This window comes from Lissotriton helveticus, chromosome 2_1 (assembly GCF_964261635.1).
Source record: "Lissotriton helveticus chromosome 2_1, aLisHel1.1, whole genome shotgun sequence".
Taxonomy (NCBI): domain Eukaryota; kingdom Metazoa; phylum Chordata; class Amphibia; order Caudata; family Salamandridae; genus Lissotriton; species Lissotriton helveticus.
This window is the reverse complement of record NC_136059.1, coordinates 1625082223-1625102972: the sequence shown is the minus strand read 5'-3', so window position 1 is coordinate 1625102972 and position 20750 is coordinate 1625082223. Positions and strand designations below refer to the sequence as shown.

At 51.1% G+C, this 20750-nt stretch overlaps 1 protein-coding gene across 1 annotated transcript in view; it reads right to left on the bottom strand.

The window, feature by feature from the left end:
• Positions 1-20750, bottom strand: part of LOC144818807 (protein NipSnap homolog 3A-like) — a 199392-nt gene that overhangs the window by 126363 nt on the left and 52279 nt on the right. The window contains exon 2 of the mRNA XM_078676577.1: positions 13424-13631. Coding sequence (XP_078532703.1) covers positions 13424-13631 — 208 coding nt within the window. The remainder of the gene's footprint in view (positions 1-13423; positions 13632-20750) is intronic.

The window sequence follows — 20750 nt, the reverse complement described above, 5'->3', positions numbered from 1 at the left end:
AGATTAGAGAAGAATTGTTGAAAACCCTTAGAACATGCAAGTTAGTAGGTTTACTCAGACTCAAAAAGGCAGTCTAACCCTGGAACTATTGCTTACGACTACCTTCGGCCCCAGTATGTAGATCTGCGGAAATGTGGCAACATAAGGGAATTGCAAGTATTCAAACACTACTATGGTATGAGCGCTGGCATAATCAGAGAGCCTGTAGCAGAGCTCCTATATAATGAGATTGCTGCCATAATTTGTCACCACACTACATGGCACCAAAGGGACAAGTGGATTTTGTTACAGGACAAGTAGATTTTTTAAGCAAACTGCCCAATGGACATCCAGATATTTTATTAAATGCCACACCCCTGAGATGTCAGGATTATCTTTTAAAGCAAACACAAGGAGATGATGGACGGAGCACTGAAACCTTTCAGACACTCACCCCCTGTCATAGAGCTGGGTTGAATCCATCACCGTTCTTTAGCTCACTTCGTCATCCCAGTTCAGACCCAGCTATATGCAAATCAGTCTTGACCCTGTGCCTCACGGGAACAGTCCAGACCGAACTGGCAAGCTGGTCTTTCCTGAACCAGACACAAGCATCCTAGGTCCAGTTTCGGGGTAACACCACCTCATCCGCCAGGCTAGCTTGAATCCAGTGGCAAAGTGAGCAAGGGACCCACCTTTGGGCATACCCTGCCAACTTAAGGCAAACAAAGCAAACACAAGGAGATGATGGACGGAGCGCCAAAACTTTTCAGGCCCTCACCCCCAGTCACAGATCTGGGTTGTATCCATAATCGTTCTTTAGCTCATTTTGCCACCTCAGTTCAGACACAGCTAGATGCAAATCAGTCATGACCCTGTGCCTCAAGGGAACAGTCCAGACCGAACTACCAAGTCAGGTCTTCCCTGGACCAGACACAAGCATCCTGGCACCAGTTTTGGGGTAAGATTGTCTTTTATGCATCAATGTGCCCCTAGCAAAAATCTTCGATCTTGGTAAAGAAGTGAAAACCTCAGGAACTCATTTAGAACCAGATGTCTTAAAAGAACGGGCCCAAAGAGCAGTTTGTTTTTTGGGTAATGCAAACTGAGCAATAGTGACAGAGAAACAAAATTCCGTTCTATTGAAAATAGACCCTAAAATATGGGTTGTGGCAGTAAATGAGGCTGGTAGTAAGGCACAGGGTCAAGTGTTCAGAGACCTGTTTACAAAGGAGGCGACTACATTTGTCAGTACATATGCTACGTTGGACAAGGCACAATTATCCCTAAAGCCTTCTGGGAAAAGATCAGTAGGGCCGGACAAGGCGGAGGCCACTTGGCTCGATTTGGGTCACCATCAAGCAGGTACTAGGGCAGGTACTAAGGCTACAGAGGTGGCCAACAATGGCGGGACAGTAGATAAGCATTGGCATTTTCCCCAATGAGAGGCAGAGGTGGTTGAGGCAAATCATAGAGAGGCAACCAAAGCATATCAGACAGGCGAGCAGCCGTTAAAACAGGGGGAGTGGGAGTGAATTACAATTAGTGAACTATGTCCCATGACGCATGGGTATTACAGTTAGTGGTAGGCATCAGGTTAGATTCTGTGCCCACACCCCAGCAAGAAAAAATACCAAAAAACTATTGAATTTTCCAAGGAAGCCATAGCTGCTTTGAATCAAGAGGTAAGGAAATTATTACACAAAGGGGGCATAGTGAAAGTAGATACCAGGGTAGAGAGGTTTTTGAGCAGTGTATTTCTGGTGGCAAAAACTGATACACTGGACATGGGCCCAGTAATAAACCTGAAAGACTGTATTAGAGATACATTTATCACCATTTCAGGATAGAGAGTATTAATCTCCTGGAGGATATTTTGAGACAAGAGGATTTGATGGTGAGGCTTGATTTAAAAGATGCCTATGTATCAAAGCTTTTATATTTATTCATTTTTAATCAATTGTGTATGTGTTTTTAATCTTTTTTAAACCATTGTATCAAACGAGGAAACAAATGTTTAATGATGTATTATTTTAAATGTATGTTTGTGCTTTTATGAGACAAATCCTCGAATAAAGCCTTTTGAATCGAATTGTTAAAGGACATGTAGGGTCAGTGTCATCAAGATCTATTTGCATCCAGACTAAATTATCAGATGGAGCAATATTTCAGTTGGAGGCCTGATCCAGAAGTAGTGGCAACAGATACTTTTCCTCAATGCTGGGGCCCACAACTTAATTATGCTTTTCTCCCTTTCCAGATGATTCCGAGGGTGGTTCTATACGTGAGGAGAAAGCTGTATGTAGACTTTGGGAAGACATGGCGGCTGAATCATTTGTGGCATGCAGATCTGTTAAGAGCTTTCAGTGCAGCCTCCAGTACTAGTGCCTTAAATTCTTTGCATGCTGATGAATCCAATGGAAGTTGTTCATCCCCTTTTAGAGGACTACCTATTGACCTTAATGGTACTGAGGATTTCTAGGAAACATGAAACACCAGTGGGTTTTTGGAACATGCTCAGCAACTCATTAAGGAAACACAGTTACCAGGTACACTCAGAAGCTGTGAGGCACCAAAGACTATATAGCTGGTCATGGAAGGGGATATGCATCCCGCTTCAGCGGCTGCAGTTCACATTTATAATTTTTTTACCCACTCTGGCCTAGCAGGGTAATTCATTAGGGGAGAGAACTGTTATGCGTCTGCCATTTTCACAGGTAATTTTTATGTAAATGAGGCACCAGTGGAATGTTACTTAGTATGTAGATTGTTGAAGTTAGAGGAAAATGTCATTTACACCTTCAACCACGATATGAACTGCAGTGGGAAGGGGGGCGTGGCTAAGCACGCAATGGCGGAGGTCGCACTAGGGTAGAGCTCCGTGCCGAGCTCCCCTTCCCTGAGCCGATTCTCCGCCACACTTCACCGTAGCCGCCCGAAACTGCAGGCGGACCCCCCCCCCGGAACACTTCTCGGCAATCTGGCCGACTTTCACCTTGGGGCTCTGACGAGGCTGACTCCGGCCTATCCTACGGCCCTCCTGCGGGACCTGCTGCCTCCCGGCCGGCGGGGCAATCAAGAGAGGACGCGGCTCGGGCCCAGCACGCAGGCCCCGGCCGGCAAGCCTCACCGCGCTGACTGCGGCCCCCTGGCCGACTGCCGCCGAGCTGGACACACCCTCCGGTGGCCCCGAAAACACCTCACCTCGTTGCAGGACGCCTGCGAGGGGCCCGGACTGGGAGAGGAGCGGATGCCCGGCCCTCGCTTCGCGGCCGCCACACGCCTGATGCCCCGTGAGTGGCGCGAACTCGCTTGGTTTCCTGGCGACACACCCGGGGCAGGCAAAACGCGGAGGACACCACTGGTGAAGCGCTAGTTGGATGGCGGACCCGGCTGCCGGGGGCTCCTCGCCGGGATGCTGAGCTGAGACCGGAACCACCCGGTGAGTCCCTCTCGCGCCTACCGGCGTAGCGGAACCCGCGCGGGGTGGCCGCCTGGGACTTGCGTTGCGGGCCCGCTGCTCGCGGAAGGGCTGCCCGGCCCCCCCACTTAGTCGCCACACCACAATCGGCGGCAGACTGGCCGGCCCCCCGTGACGGAGGCCCACAACAGTGCGCTCCGCACCGGACTCGCCTGCGGGCCCCCCGCGAGAGGCCGCGACCTGGGCCTGGACCTGACGACCGGATCTGCCCGTAGCACCTGGACCCTTTGGACCCACGTGCCGCACTGGCCCCCCGGCCTCCCGCTGCACCTGGGGCGGAGTGGTGAAACCGCGCTGGGAGAGGGCGAGGACCCTCCTGACGGACCCTCCCCCGGCCATAACGACGACGCCCCCGTCCAGAGGGGCGGCTGCTGGCCGACGGACCCCCCGCCAGACGGTGGCGTGATCCCGGAGGTGCTGCTGGAGAGGCCCAGGTGGAGGAGCTGCTGGCCGGGCGATCCTGCCCATGTCCCGAGGGGTGCGGACCCGCACCGGGACTGGTGGCGCCCCGCCGAAGGGAAAAACAGACAAGCTGCTAAATAAAATGGCCACCGACCAACTGACTGCGAGGCTGGACAACGTGCTAGCGGCCATGGAGCGCATGGAACAGTCGCTCCAACAGACCAGAACTTCCCTAGAGTCCAAAATAGACGGTGTCGCCGTGGACCTGACCCCACCTAAGGGATGACCACAGGAAACTGTCCGATCGGACCAAGACTCTGGAGGGTGCGGTGAAGGAGATTGAATCCAAGGTCACCCAGACGGACAGGCAAGTGCTAGACCTGCTGAACAGAGTGGAGTTCCTGGAGGATCGGGCCGAGGACGCGGAAGGGAGGACGAGACGCAACAACATCAGGCTCGTGGGGGTCCCGGAAAAATGGGAAGGGAACCACCCTGCCCAGCATGTTGAAGACTGGCTTAAGACCCTGCTGCCCGAAGGCACGCTATCACCCTACTTTGTAGTGGAGCGAGCACACCGAGTGCCGACGAGGCCCCACACCACCGGCGCTAACCCGAGGCCGTTGCTCTTCAGGATACTGAACTATAAGGACCGGGACACGGTGCTGCGGGAAACCAGATGCCTCGGAGAAATCCGAATAGACAATGCCGTGATAATGTTCTTTCCCGACTACACTGTCCAAGTGCAACGTCAACGGCACAACTTCATGGAGGTAAAGCGGAGACTCCGCACCGCAGGCCTTAAATATTCCCTGCTCTTCCCGGCAAAACTGAGAGTGGTGGCGGGGGACAAGACCCACTTCTTCAACACCCCCGAGGAGGTCAGTGAATGGCTGGACGAGGGCACGGACACGGCACCCAGACAGGCACGGGGCGGCGAGGCGAGGCCTAGATCGCGCGGGCCACGGCGCCGCCGCAGAAACAAAACACAGCAGTCTCAGCGCCCGGAGGAGGGGTCGCGACACTCTCCCCCGATGGACCAAATGCTCCAGGAACAACAAGATGCGCTCCGGAGAGTCTCCCAGTTGAGCACTTCGCCATCCCAGGAAGCGGCCCTAGACGATGGCCAACGGACAGTCCCTAGCGATGACGACGAAGCCGTGTATGGGATTCCGAACTCTCAGATTTCAGTGGACCTGCCAGACGTCACACCCCAAACTGCTGACCTATTTCATTGACTCCGTAAGAGTCATCTGTGAGGTAGCTGCCATGGCGGGGGGGATGTATGTACACAGAAAGGTTTTGGTCCAAACACCTGACCAGCCTGGACCTCAACAATTGCGAAACAGAACAAAGTGGCTAGCCAGGGTATTTTCAAATTCAAATTGTAACCCACACAGCCCATAAGTACTGCGTGACCAAGCCATTTATTTAGCAAACCATTTATTTTGAATTTGTAATCAAGTTTCAGAATTCATAAAAACATGTAATCGAAAAGGGAAACAATGTCATGCACAGTAAAGTCAAAGGCAAAAACGAATAATTGTGTGCACAATAAGTCCAAAATATACAAACGTACAAACTGAATGTTGAAACAATTACATGACACCAAAGTGCAACTTGGAATACATTACATACATATCAAATAAATTGAGATCAAAAGACATTCAACACATAAGGAAAAGACCAGTCCTTTTACTAGAGTACCAGTAGACAGGCGGAGTGGGGGGTGGAAAACAACAGCCTGCCTATCTCACAGGACCTGTGACTAAATGTTCCGTCTGGTTGCATGCAAGGGCCCACACAAGTGGAGTGATTTAATCCCTCGCTGCACACTTCTATCTTGTCACAGGCTGGGGGTCAACGCGTTTCGAACCAAAATCAGTCAAGGTTCTCCTCAGGACAGGGACTGGGCACAGTCTTAGCTGCACCACGGGCAAAAGGGATTGCAGGAGTGGAGGTAGACTGTGAACCGGGACAATAATTCTGGATCAAGGTGTGGAGGTGTCACTTTGTCGAGCGCCCGCAAAGCGGTGCGCTTTTTGAAGATAACAAGGTTCACATTCCTACAGAGCCAGCTGCATTGGTACACGGCGTGCAGTTGATACAAGGAATGTGAACCTTGTTATCTTCAAAAAGCGCACCGCTTTGCGGGCGCTCGACAAAGTGACACCTCCACACCTTGATCCAGAATTATTGTCCCGGTTCACAGTCTACCTCCACTCCTGCAATCCCTTTTGCCCGTGGTGCAGCTAAGACTGTGCCCAGTCCCTGTCCTGAGGAGAACCTTGACTGATTTTGGTTCGAAACGCGTTGACCCCCAGCCTGTGACAAGATAGAAGTGTGCAGCGAGGGATTAAATCACTCCACTTGTGTGGGCCCTTGCATGCAACCAGACGGAACATTTAGTCACAGGTCCTGTGAGATAGGCAGGCTGTTGTTTTCCACCCCCCACTCCGCCTGTCTACTGGTACTCTAGTAAAAGGACTGGTCTTTTCCTTATGTGTTGAATGTCTTTTGATCTCAATTTATTTGATATGTATGTAATGTATTCCAAGTTGCACTTTGGTGTCATGTAATTGTTTCAACATTCAGTTTGTACGTTTGTATATTTTGGACTTATTGTGCACACAATTATTCGTTTTTGCCTTTGACTTTACTGTGCATGACATTGTTTCCCTTTTCGATTACATGTTTTTATGAATTCTGAAACTTGATTACAAATTCAAAATAAATGGTTTGCTAAATAAATGGCTTGGTCACGCAGTACTTATGGGCTGTGTGGGTTACAATTTGAATTTGAAAATACCCTGGCTAGCCACTTTGTTCTGTTTCGCAATGGCGGGGGGGATGGCGGCAGGAACTGACTAGACGCTGAGGCGCGGCTGATGCCCGATGCTGCTGGGGGCGCCTTCTCCCCCCCCTGCCTGCCGATTGGACAGTGGACAGCTGGAACAGTGAGTACTGCCCCAATGGCACTGATGGATACAGGGTGTGGTGGCGGTGGGGTTGTCTTTTGGCCCGTACTCATCCTATACCACCTCTGACCGCAGGCCACGGTCAATGGGGAGCCATTCCTGGCAGGGGCCCGGGAAACGCACCACATTTCATTATACCCTTCCTCTGCTGGGGCCGGCCTGGGCGGGGCCCCCCGTGGGCCGACTGGCGCCACGTTCCGGAACGCTGATGGTGGCTGCCAGTTGCCTATCTCATATGGCCCAGGGGAGGATCTTGATCCCCTTCCTTGACTGACCATCTGAACTGCCGAGACTGTGCTTAGCACACGTTACCCCCTAGACTAGAAAGGTTGTCCCTCTTGATCGAGAGTATGGACGGTGGCCCATTTCGCCACTGCCCCTTTGGTATTTTAGTGGGGTTCACCCACAACTGGTTATTGTTGTTCTTTGTTTTTCCCCTCCCTAATGTCTTACTGAACATTGCTGAGTGTACTGAGGGGGGTGGATGTGGGAAAGTTGGAAACAGGGATGAGGTGGACCTTGGTGGGGCTGCTGCTCGTAGATATGGTGGGGGGGAGTTCACACTGCTAGAATGTCTGCGATAACGATCTGCACCTGGAACATCAGAGGCATGCACACACCAGCGCGCCGTTATCAAATATATTCCTACTTGAAAAGGCAGCAGGTGCACATTGCACTCCTGCAGGAAACACACTTGTGGGGCGGAGGTGGCTGCGCTGCGTCGTAGATGGAGGGGACAATTGTATGCCACAGAGTACTCCTCGTTTGCCCGTGGGGCGCTACTGTGGGTGAGACCGGGCCCTCCCTTCACAATGTCAGATGTCCTCACAGACCCGGAGGGGAGGTATGTATTGGTGAGGGGCTGCATGGATGGGCAACCAGTAGTTCTGGCGTCCATTTACTCTCCGAACACGGACCAGGGGGGCTTCCTGGCGCGCATATCGGAGAAGCTGGCGCCCTGGCACGGTGTCCCCTGGATACTGGGGGGAGATTACAATACGGTACTGGATCCCATGTTGGACCGCTCTGCCCCACCCAGGCCGGATGCAACGTCTCTAGGAGCCACGAGAGCACTCACACAGTGGGCGGCGCGGTGGGATTTAAAAGATGCATGGCGCGCACACAACCCCAACACCAAGATATACTCTTATTACTCAGGGGCGCACGCGCTACACGTCCGCCTCGACAGGTACATGGTGTCATCGGAACTGCTGCCGCACATCACTGATTCTCAATACCTTGGCCGGACACACTCGGATCATAATCCACACACGCTGCACATGGCCTGGGAACGCCCACATCCGCCCATCCCCACATGGCGTTTACAACCTGCCCTACTGCTAGATGCCCCCTTTCGAGACTCCCTGCAGGCCTGCGTAGCACAATACTTCACAGACAATTCGGGCTCAGCGTCCTCCCCACGGGTAGAATGGGACGCCTTCAAGGTGGTGATACGGGGACACTGTCTGGGCACACAGGGGAGTATGCAGAAAACACTAGAAGCAGATCTACGCAGGGTGGAGGCGGACCTGCTCCGCCGGGAGCAGGAAGCGGTGGCTGGGACAGGTGACCACTTGACCGAGGCCCGAGTGGACCATGCGGCATTACTGGAACGACTGAGGCACATCAATTATGCGGCCCACTCGGCGCGCGTACACCAACACAGCGACAAGCCTGGGAGATTGCTGGCCTGGCTAGTCAGGCAGGAGAACCGCACGGAGCCGGTGTCCGCCATCCGAACAGTTGAGGGAGAGATAGTGTACACACAGAGTAAGATACACCAAGCCTTTGTGGGACACTACCAGGCCCTGTATAAATCCCAGTTGAGGGTCTCCTCGGCGTCCATTTCAGATTACCTTACGGATGTACAGTTGCCTTCCCTTACGAACGCGCAACAGGGGGACCTAGGAACACCATTCACCCAGGAGGAAATGCGTGAGGCCATTTTCGCCCTATCCAATGGCAAATCCCCTGGCACGGATGGCTTACCTGCCAAATTTTTTAAAGCATGTTCGGACACACTGATCCCGGAATTGCTCAAGGTTTATAATGCCGCGATCGAGGACTCGGCGCTCCCGGACACGCTTAATGAGGCCAGTCTGGTCTCGCTTTTGAAGCCAGGCAGGGATGAAACATGCATGGGGTCCTACAGGCCATTGGCCATGTTGAACACTGACTATAAAATCTTCACCTCCTTGTTGGCCCGACGCTTGGCCTTAGAGGTCCCAAACCTAGTGCATGATGATCAGAATGGTTTCATGCCAGCAAGGAGCACTTCCCGTAACATACGCCGCCTCTTCCGAGTTCAGGAAGCCGCCACGTTGCACTGGCCGAGATCGGGGTGTCTAGTTTTAGACCTTGAGAAGGCTTTTGACTCCGTGGAGTGGCCCTATCTGGGGGCGGTGCTGGACAGATTCGGCGTGGGCGATGCTTTCGCGGACATGGTCGGACAACTTTACCAGCGTCCCAGTGTCCGCGTGAGGACGGGCAGGTTGCTCTCGGAGGCGGTGCGGGTACGCAGAGGCACCCGACAGGGCTGCCCCCTGTCACCCCTTCTCTTCTCTCTGGCCATTGAGCCCCTGGCGGCACTGTTGCGGGACAGGGGAGCAGACTGGGGGATCCCGCTGGCTGACGGGGTGCACATAGTTTCGCTTTACGCGGACGACCTGCTGCTGTATGTGCGGGACCTCACCGCGGTACCGGGCGCGCTGTCGGACATTTTCCAGACCTTTGAGGAAGTATCGGGTCTCAAGGTCAACTGGACTAAGTCCGGAGTGTATTCGTTCAGTCCGGACCTGCGGGAATGTGATGTGCACCTCGGAGGCACTCGACTCACATGGTATCCCACCACATTCAAGTACCTCGGAATGTATATATACAGGGACACGCAAAGCATACTGGAGGGCAACCTGGTGCGCGCCATCTCCTAGACTAGAAAGGTTGTCCCTTGTTGCCATCTCCTCGTTGCGGGCCCAGATGGCCTTCTGGAAGACTCTGCCTCTGAATGTGCCCAGCATGATAGCCCTGCCCAGGCTACTATACCACTTTGCAAACATCCCACTGTATGTCCCCACAAAGATATTCCGTGACCTGGAATCCATGCTCCGCAGCCTGATCTGGAACGCTGGGCGCCCCCGCGTGGCACTGGCGAAGCTGTACTCCCCGACTGCTGAGGGAGGGCTGGCAGTCCCTAACATGGAGCTGTACTACCTGGCTGCACAGCTACAATGGGTGACACACTGGCTTAGCGGCTCGCACCTTGACGACACGGCTACCGCTGACTATCAATGGACCCACTCGCAGGTCTGTGCCTTGTTTCACCCCCTGACCAAGGGACCCCGCCCTCTACCCCTGCACGTGGCTGTGGCCCGTAAATGCTTCATCCGTAGCCTAAAACTGACTCAGGAAGTCAGGCCATATGCCCCTGCACTCCCCCTGATGGGCACCCCCCGGAGGGGTGGAACGGTGACACCACGTCTTCTGGAGAGCTGGACTGCGGCTGGGGTGGAGACCATGGGCGACCTCTATGCGGATGGGGCCATGCTCCCATTTGCGGAACTGTCGGAGGACACGGGTCTGCCGGCGGGGCAATTCCTGCTCCACGCGTCCATACTGCGGGCATATGCGGAGTCCTGGGGGGATATTCAGGATGAGCCACCGATTCACCACCTACTGCAGTACCTGCATGTCATGGGCAACGGCTCCCACATCATTCGCTGGCTGGCGCAGGCCCTCCTCATGCACACACAAAGACCCACACAACCCATTAGGGACAAATGGGCGGCCCACCGCGGGAGGGATTGGACGGATAAGGAATGGAACCTGGTTCTGGCCAGCCCCGTGAATATCCCACGTAACTCCCGTTTCCGGACCATTCAGTTGTACATACTGCACCAGGCATATTTATCGCCAGAGAGAATCAACAGATACTTCATGACCAACACTGCCGCCTGTCCCAGATGTGACCTGCTAGGCGCAGACATCCTACACATGCTCTGGCACTGTCCCTCTCTAGTCACATACTGGGGGGAGGTGACATCTCTCCTGACACATTGCACAGGCCCGGGGTTACCACACACGTGGGAGGCTTGTATTCTTGGGCTATACCAAAGAACCTAACTCAATAAGACACAAGCTCGGTTCTGGGATCTAGGCCTCATCACAGCCAAACGACTGCTCACTAAACACTGGAAACGAAGGGAACCGCCAATCCCCAAACACTGGTATGCATCCTTCACCAACTGGGCTAGAGCAGAAAGCATGGCACTACACCGGGAGGAGATGGCGGGCTTAAGGCAGTTCCCGATAGCACAACTCTGGGACGACATCCTGAGGTCCCTCCAGGGGGAGGGCACGGCCAGAGGGCTCACATAGAGACCGCTGCGTATGGGATAGCACTGCTGGGGCAGTAGTGACGACGACAGGGATACAGGCTGTATCCCCCCCCACGACACCCGCCCGCCGGGAGCGCTGGAGATGTGGCGCCTGCGGCCAGTAGGCAGCCCGCCTCCCCCCCGAACGCCCTGAGCAGCGGCTGCGCCATACGTCCGACATGCTGGCTATGGGCACGGACGGCCATCCACACGAAGACTCACTAATCCACAACGGATTGAAACATACTCCCGGCCCCTCTCCGTGGCATCGCTCCCGCAAGTACACTCTCCCCTCCCACTCCCCATCCCACACATATCCCCATGTTCATTGTTTCAGACTCTTGTTTCCCAAACATAGCCATGACCTCCTTACACGCCACACCTGGAGGATGTACCTGGACACATGTCCGGCCACGAGACCGAAGGCGGGTGGCGTCCTCCGAGAACACAGCGTGGCTATACCGTTCATCCGTTAGGCGCTTCACACACTCTGTCGACAGCCCGAGGGGCCCCACTGCTCTCAATGGCTGTCGCACACTATGACAAAGGCAGACTGTGCACATGCACTGCTAACCCCTACTCCATTGCCGCGCCCCCAAGGACTGACGCTCCGTTTTGTGGGTTTCAGTGTCATGGATGCCGGAAACATACGCGATGGCGCAGCTACAAATTGGGACATACCGAAGAGAACTGATCTGTTTTGTTTGCAGAGTTAAACTGTTTACTTATAGGAAAAAAATGAAAAAATAAGACGTCACTTGCAGACATAACTGTATAATGAGCGCATGTGATACGTAAAATGTAATTAAAGTCTCATTCACTGAGGGTACAATAGATGGTACGGTGCACCTTTCTCTACACTCCCCTACCCTCACGTTACATCGAAATGTTGCAGCTGGCCCACAGGGTTGTAGGCTTCGCTATATGTACTGCTGTATTGAATAATAATAAACGTCTTTTAAAAAAAAAAAAAAAAATTAACAGCTGTGGGAACTGTTTTCAAAATGGAAAAATAATGAAGACCTTATATGCGGTAGAAAGGTAATTTTTCCTGAAACGGTTAACATATCCTGTAGACTAAAATAATTCAAGATCAGTTAGCCAACCAGCTTCCTTAGCAGATGAGAAATTTTGTTAGAGGTGTAATAGCCTTCAATGTGTTCCAGGCAGGTACATGTTTAAAGGATATAATGAGGGCAATAGAAGAATTCGTTTTTACTGAATTTTACTTTAAACCTATTGACAGCGAGGTTGGAAATGTTTTGAGCAAGCTTTAAACTAGCATACTCAGCGCCCTCGTGTCTTAACAGAGAATCGAGATTTTCTAAAAAAAATGGGAAAGAACGTCTGGGTAAAGACAGGGAGGAGAATATTATCTCACTCGTCCGAAAAAAATGGAGATACAAGAGATACACTATGACAAAGTATGTTGCATGTTTATCTTTTTTCTGAGACCTCTTATATACGCTAATTTTAAATTGTGTTCGGCTAGGTGAAAACCAGAAGAGGGACTAACGGGAGGAGAGGATGAGGTGTAACTACATCAAAGAAACGAGAAAAGGAAGGTGCTGTTCAAGGATATTATAGACTCATGGCTAGTTCTATTGGTTGGAGCATGCTTTATCAGTTTACTGGAGTAATCATGATGGGTTGTACTTTTTTATTGGACGTTTTCTTTGCTGTTGATGAATTTTAAAGTTAAGAGAAGCATAATGCTCCCCTCCATATATTTAATAGAAGCAAGACTTTCTTTTACGTTGCTTATAAGATGTCCATTATGAAGGTTGAAAAAATTGAAAAAAACAATTACGTTTATGGAGGACTTTACTCATTTTTTTTTATTCCATAAACTATATTATGCAAAAGAATATTAACTCATCATCCGAGGCACTAGGCCATCTTCTAATACGCTTGAATCTGTGGCACACATTTCCCCTCATACAAATAAATATAATACGATCAAAAATACAATTGCTTCTGAAAATCCTTACAACTATTATTTTTTACTATGCCAAGCCTTACATGCCATACATACAGAATTAACATGTATATGCTGTGCATGTGGGTGATTATTATTTCTTTCATTTGTCATTCTCAAGTTTCCAATTTTTCTGCCTGGCAAATTATGCAAGCAGGATTATCAAAACAGAAGCCATGTATCAATTTACTGTGTAGCACATTGAAATTACTATGCAAAGAGAAAGTGTGCATACCATACTTCCAAATGTGAAACACCTTGTTCAGACCACCAAACTCCAAGGTCCAATAGCCAATAAGTTCAGAATGGGCTGTTCGCAGGTGAAAATTGTCATTGGTCAAAGTAATAAAGTCTTTCATTTTATCTGGCTTAATGGAATATGTTCGGAATTCATAGAATTTGCTGTCTTGCTGGCGCGGTCCAGTGGCAAATGATCTTCGTACCTGAAGAAGAAAAATATTCAGGGAATTAGAAAGCAGATAAAGAGTAACTATATAGAGGTAATTGAAAGCAGAATGCACTTTGCCTAATGTTGATGTGAACATAATTTTTAGGGGAAAGGGTAAAATGTCCCAATTTCATAAAATGCTGGTGAACTGTTAACGTATTAGTAGCGAGTATGGGATCCCATGATTTGCATAAATTTATGAGATAGAATGGCCTAATCTGGTAAGGGTTGCAACGTAGACATTAAAAGCATGAACAGAAAGTGAATATACTCAAGTTAAGACTTTTTTTTTTGCAACTTCACGTCAATCTCACTAATCGCGTTACCCGGGTTGACCGCAAAGTGGATTATAACCTGAGAGGGTCCAGCCATGTGCTAAATCCACCGCAACAGTAAAGAGACTTTGGCACCTCCATATGACTTTGTCACCTCCTTATGTCATATATGATGAAGCTCTATAAAATAAGTTTGGAAATCCCGGGCCTGGACCACTAGCAATAAATCATGAATCTATGCCATCTATAATTGAGAATGCATAGGAACGGAATTGGCACGGGAAAGGTGTTTAGGCTATTTAGTTTATGAGATTAAAACTCCCAAATTAGGCAATAGGATTCTCTTGGGGAAAGCTTCACAGCTGAAACACACATAGAGAATAGTGGAGTATCCAATATACATGGAGCATCGTATGTACTCTGAATGTTGGAGAGTACCTGGAAATTTGATTATATGGATCTTTGCATATGGTTTATTTGTCATGATGTATCAAAACATTCGTCTCAAACAATTGTGATCTATTTGTACAACCATATTTCAAGTTAAGGATATATGTATTAATTAGATTAAACATAGGAAAAAGAAATTAAAATCTTCAACAGTTTTGATGTGCTGAAGTAGTACATGTTATGAGTGGTATGGATGAAATGATGGGATAAAAATGTGTCATTTTCATATTTATATGTATCTATATATTTCGAATTGTGGAGTCTATTAATAATATATATATATATATATATATATATATATATATATATATATATATATATATATATATATATATATATATAGATAATTTTCTATATATTTGTGTGATTTGAGCCTTATTATGCCACGATAGACATTACATTAAGAAATAAAATGATAGTTGCCTGAGGAATTAAATTATTATAAGAGTTGCAATGTAGACATTAAAAGGATGAACAGAAAGTAAATGATACTCAAGCGTAACACTAATAAAAACAGCATACAACAAACTTGAAGTAATAATAATACTATAAATAATACTAATAATAAAAATAATACTAATAATAAGTGATGGAATGCTTCTCTCAAATTAAATATAATTTAAAATGGTGCATATTTTAAACTATTGTGCACCTTTTCACAATGTGACACTGTTGGACTTGGCCCTTTTTGCAGGGTCATCCCTGAACTTTTTGCCTTCATCCTGTATTTTTTCTGACCTGTTTTTGTTGGTTTTATGACTCTGGGCACTTTACCACTACTGATCAGTGCTAAAGCGTTCCCTGTGTTAAATTGTTGTACTAATTAGTGACTCCATGATTGAGTTATTTGATTTACTTGTCAGACCCTAGTACAGTGCACCATGTGTGCCCAGGGCTTGTAAATCAAATGCTGCTGGTGGGCTTGCAGCACTGGTTGTGCCTCCCACAGAAGCAGATTGTAACGTGGGTTTCAGGCCGGCCATTGCAGAGCCTATGGGCAGTCCAGTACTGCCATGTCGACTTGGCCAGTGCACCCACTTGCCTGTCCCAAAATCTTCCCTTTTCTTCATATCTGTTGGAAACCGGCTATTTCTGGTAGGCTAAGGCTTATGCCAAAGCCAGGCAGAAACCACCATTCCAGTCAGGGCAAGGAAGTCACACGCCAAGATAACCCCTGCTCACCCTCTAGGTAGCATGGCGCGAGCAGTCTAGGCTAAACTCGGAGGCGATGTGTAAAGCATTTGCGTCAGCGCACACCAGCAACAACATACGAGGTACACCACAAAAGAGACTCCACACAAGGTTATATTAAAATAACTTTTGTATTGTCAAGACATATCAGATAGAAATTACACATGTACATTGTGCCAACGGGCACGGCAATATTCACAAGGGATTACTTACAAGACAGGGCCACATGGGCCACTGTCTGAATCAACACTTTGCAGATATAGAAATACCTGTCAGAAATTAGAATAAAAGTATATAAACTTCACTGTAACACAAAGTAACAGTTATAGATCACACCCAGTAACTACTGGGAACAGGTAAGTACCACCTACGCAACCCTACACTCCTTGGGAGACTGTCACGCAGGGGACCAGGACCTCACTAGGACCACCTGTACTAGAAAGAACAACCACCTAAGGATGAAATCCACTTAGGGGTATAGCTCCAAACACACTACCCATGATGCATGAATATACATTCAGAGGAGTAGTAAAGAAAGAAAACACATGATGTATAGACCTACACATTCAGCGGTGTTCAGGACAGAGCACATGATGCAATTAAAATACAGTCAGGGGTGCAGCGCCAGAAGACACATGATGACTAAACATTCAGAGGTGTAGCGCAAGAAGAGAAAGACACATAATGCATGAAACATTCAGGGGTGTCAAAGTAAAGCAATAGCGCACGAATCACATGATGTCTAAAAACATTCAGAGGTGTAAGATCAAGGTGCGTAATCATACTAAAAGCATTACATTTCCTAGCACCACATCACAATGCGCAAAACTCACATTAGGCAGATACTATCACATGAGCCACTACCTGTGGCAGTCCCTAGGCCAACGGCCTTGTTGGGGCTCAGACGCCCTGAGTCTCAGTGTCAGGGTGTGCTGCCATGCAGCGCCAGTCTCAAAGTACCAAAAAGCCTAAACGTAGCAGGTGCCCACTAAGTGCTGGGCACCTGGAGAACAACAGAACTGAGCCAGGGCCCTCACTGGCCCTTCGGCGCCAACTGCGCCACTGCTGGAGCCACACAGGCTCTGGGCATAGCACATGCCCCAGACGTTGGATTCTCAAAGGCTCTAAAGCAATGATGCCAACCGTTGGAGCCACACAGGCTCTTAAAACACAGATGCCCCCATGAGCCTCACCGGACTCTAGCCCTCACACTCAGGGGCAGGAGGGGACGAGCACCGAAAATATGCCCCGAAGCCCCCCTCTCGAATATGGCCCTCTCGGGAGCCAAACGGGCTCGCACACATAATGCGGCCCCTCTGAGCCTCTCTAGGCTCATGCGCGTTGGGGCGACCCACTGCCAACTGGGGCCGCCCTTGAAGGCTTTGCAATGCGTTGGGGCGACCCACTGCCAACGGGGCCGCCCAGGAAGCCTTCACGGCTTCCTACTGGCACTAGGCGCGAAGCAATGCGGGCCCTCAAGACAAAGACTGGCCCCTCGAGCCTTCCCAGGCTCTACACACCGTTGGAGCGGCCCGCTGCCATACGGGGCCGCTCTGACGAAGGGGGACCTCCCACTCGGCCCGCCCTCAGCCCAGACTCACCGGGGCTCACGGGGCGGCTCCTCCGTCTTCCTGGGGCAGGCGCCGACAATGCGCCTCGGGCCCCCAGGCTCTCCCCTCTCCTCGGCATCGGCCGCCATCTCCCTCGCGCCTTCCTCCTCCTCCTCCCGCCTCACAGGCTGCGGGGCGGGACTTCCGGCCGGCCGCGCAGGGATTGGCCGGCCGGCCAGGTACTTCCGGGTCGCCGCGGGCAGCGCGGCGGCCCTCGCTAGGCAGGCAGGCGGGCAGCAATCGCGAGGTGGGCACTCGTAACTTACATAAACCTGGGCAAATCCAAGTCGGACAAATAAGCGGAGTGGGCTCCCGCGCCGATCCGCCGCCGGCCTCCAGCAGCAGCGCGCTTCCCAGCGCTATAGAGGCACACAAAGCGCTCCAGCACTAGAAGTGCAACCAAGCGCCATGGGCAGGAAATAAAGCGCTCTCAGCGCTAGGAAGGACAAGTCCAGCGCCCCCAGCGCTGGAAGGCAATAAAGCGCTCTCTCAGCGCTAGATGCAGATGAAGCGCTCCCTCAGCGCTACCGGGACAAGTCCAGCCAAGTCCTTCAGCAATGCAGCTCCACCATGCTGCACAAAGGTCCCAGAGAGTCCCAGGGGGCTAAGCAAAGTCCCCCCTTCAGCCCAGGCAGGGCAGAAGGGTCCCCCCAGGAGTCCAGGAATCCAGGCCCCCAGGGGCTGGGCAGCGCCCCCCCTGGTAGATCCGACTCAGCCACAAGAGCCAGGACAAGAACATTTTGGAAGGGGCAGAGCCCCTTCTTATCCACAGAAAAAGCTTTGAAGCCTTTGAAGCTTTCGTGCAAGGCGAGCCCTAAGCTCTGGGAGTATCTGGTTTCCCTCCCCTGTCAGCCTCAGGTCAGAGGTGACAGGGGGCCATCGGGAGGGAGAGTCATCCAGGGTGGGCCGACAGACACAGCCTGGCACCACCAGAGCTCTCTCCACTCCTCCCTAACAGCAGATGGGGGGCCTTTCATCTACGCCCTCCTTCGGGGCCTTGCGGACCCTGCAGACCCTGTTCTACTCAAACCAGACAGTCCATCTACCAACAGGCCCAGGCATGCCTGGGCAGACTCACCAGCCAATCACACGCTAGCACCAACTTACACAATTATGCCAACTTCCAAAAGTGGTACTTCTGGACTAGACACAGTCATGCTGCATACATCATTTTGCAGCATTCATTCTCACGAGTTCATACATATCAAACTCGACCCTGCACTCCCCATGCATCAGGAATCTACCATGGGCATACATATTCCCCATTCATTCCTATGGGAGGGCAGGTCACTCACCATCCATACACAGAAAGCACACGCACTTTACACTGTACCACAGTGAAAAAGTGCGCAGAGGCCTACAATCACCAATCCAGGTTCCAAAAACAGGCGAGGAAAAAGCAAAAAGTCACGGGGTAGACCTGCCCAAAGGACCGGGTCCAACACATCCCCCTTCCAGCCAAAACGCAGGGTAGACCAATCAATACACTGATGGTCTTCAATGCTTTGGGCGACAAAACCACGGAGACGGGCCTGCAGGGCAGGGCCACCTTACAGTTTTTCGCCACTCGGAACCCACAGGGATTTCCCTCAACAAAAGCTCTCTGACACAACTAGGATACCCCACTGGTACACACTAGTCATCCACAGCCAGGACCAGGCCCTAGGCCATCCAAAGATCACAGGTCCTAACCAATCCACAGAGTGGGGGCAGAAGCCCCTGGCACACAATAGCCAATCTCCACTCTCTCTCTCAGGGTAGCTACACTACCACTGATCCTACAACCTAGGGACCACACCCTCGGCTGACTAGAGGTCACGGGCAAGCATGCCCCACCCTACCTCTACTCCATCAATGTTAGAACTGGGGGTCTCATGTTGGCAGAGGTAAGTACCTTAGACCAAGTAGGGACCCTTGCTTCCAGTCATGGTGAAGGAATAACCCTCACAGCGAAGCACTCACCAGAACACAACTCTCCTACCAGATCAGGACCTCACTCCGTCACTGGTCTATCACCTGGAAACGATTCCACTTCTGAGGTCCAAAGCACACAGCACAGTCCCTCTTCAAGCAGGTGGGGGGACACAGCACACAGCAAAGCCCCCTTTCGTCTACCTTAGTGGAAACAACAAACTGCAGGTGGGCCCCCGAACACACAGCAAGGGCCGCCTCCTCAGTCTCTTCAGTTGATCCACTTTAGTAGAGACTCCTCTTGACCTAGAAGTTTCCTAATCTCCCAACCTAGGATTTACACCCTTAAGTTGCACCGGGGTCAGAAGTACACCGTCCTTCTGCACCCCCTTCCAGTTCCACTATCACAGGCACAGTATGTCTCAGGCTAGACAGAGCACACGCCAGCGGCGTAGCAGCGACACACTCTCCTCCAGTACTCCCTATCACAGGGTGATTCTCAGTATGTTCCAGGCTAGACAGAGCACACGCCAGCAGCGTATCAGCAACACACTTTCCTCCAGTACTCCCTATCACAGAGGGATTCTCAGTATGTTCCAGGCTAGACAGAGCACACGCCAGCGGCGTATCAGCAACACACTTTCCTCCCACCGGGGTCAGAAGTAAGGACACCGTCCCTCTGCACCCCCCTCCAGAGTTCTGCACCCTCCCACCTGGGAGCGGTACCCCTGGAAGCCAACAACCGGTCAGGACACTGACTACAGATGCCCTTCCTTCCAGGTCAGGCTGAACCTGAACCTGGCCTCCCCCCTCCTCGGGGAATAACCTCCAGAGGCCCCACAAATGGTCAAGCACTCTAGACGGTCAAATGCCCAGCGAACCAGGACTTCTGCACCCTCCACTTAGGAGCGGTACAGCCCAACACTAGGACCGCCGGAGTTCTGGTTACAGAAACTCCCCGTCCTCTAGACACAGGAAGATCCTCTTCAAATGACTTGTAAGTACAGCCTAGGCCCCTGACCTGGCACTCCCTTAGGGAACCCTCCAGGCCCTGAGACAAGGTTTCGGGCTAACGTGGGACACACCGTCCCACACTCACTCCGCCTCCACTGAGACAGGACGTGAGCCCCTACACCCCTATCATCCTAATGGGACATAGCTGGGCTACACATGAACCTCTTCACCTACACAGGATCATCAGATACACAAGCCACTACTTTTAGAATCACTTTCTAATGTCTCTGCACGACATCCAGCACACCGCCAGACATCCACCTTCTTGTCCAATGCCTCTGCAGGACGTCCTGCACACCACCAGAGGTACACCTCACGTGCAAGCTCCTTAAAAAAAACTCACACGAACTCCTCCAGTTCAAGACACCACTCATCCACACACTCCCCCTCCAGACTGGTGAGACAGTTCCTCACTGCCCTGACTCTCAACCTGTCACTCTCTTACTGAGCACCAGGCACCATACTCTGGGAACTGGGAATGGGAATTCACGCACTGGACACATTTAAGCTGCCACCACTGGATCCTACCATACTGGGGAATCCAGACACACACACTACACTCAGGGAATAACCACCCTCCTGAGCAAGCAATTTCTCCTCCACCCTCCCTCTCTTCCATCTACCCACACAGGGACAGGAACGGGAATTGGACACTGGACCCAG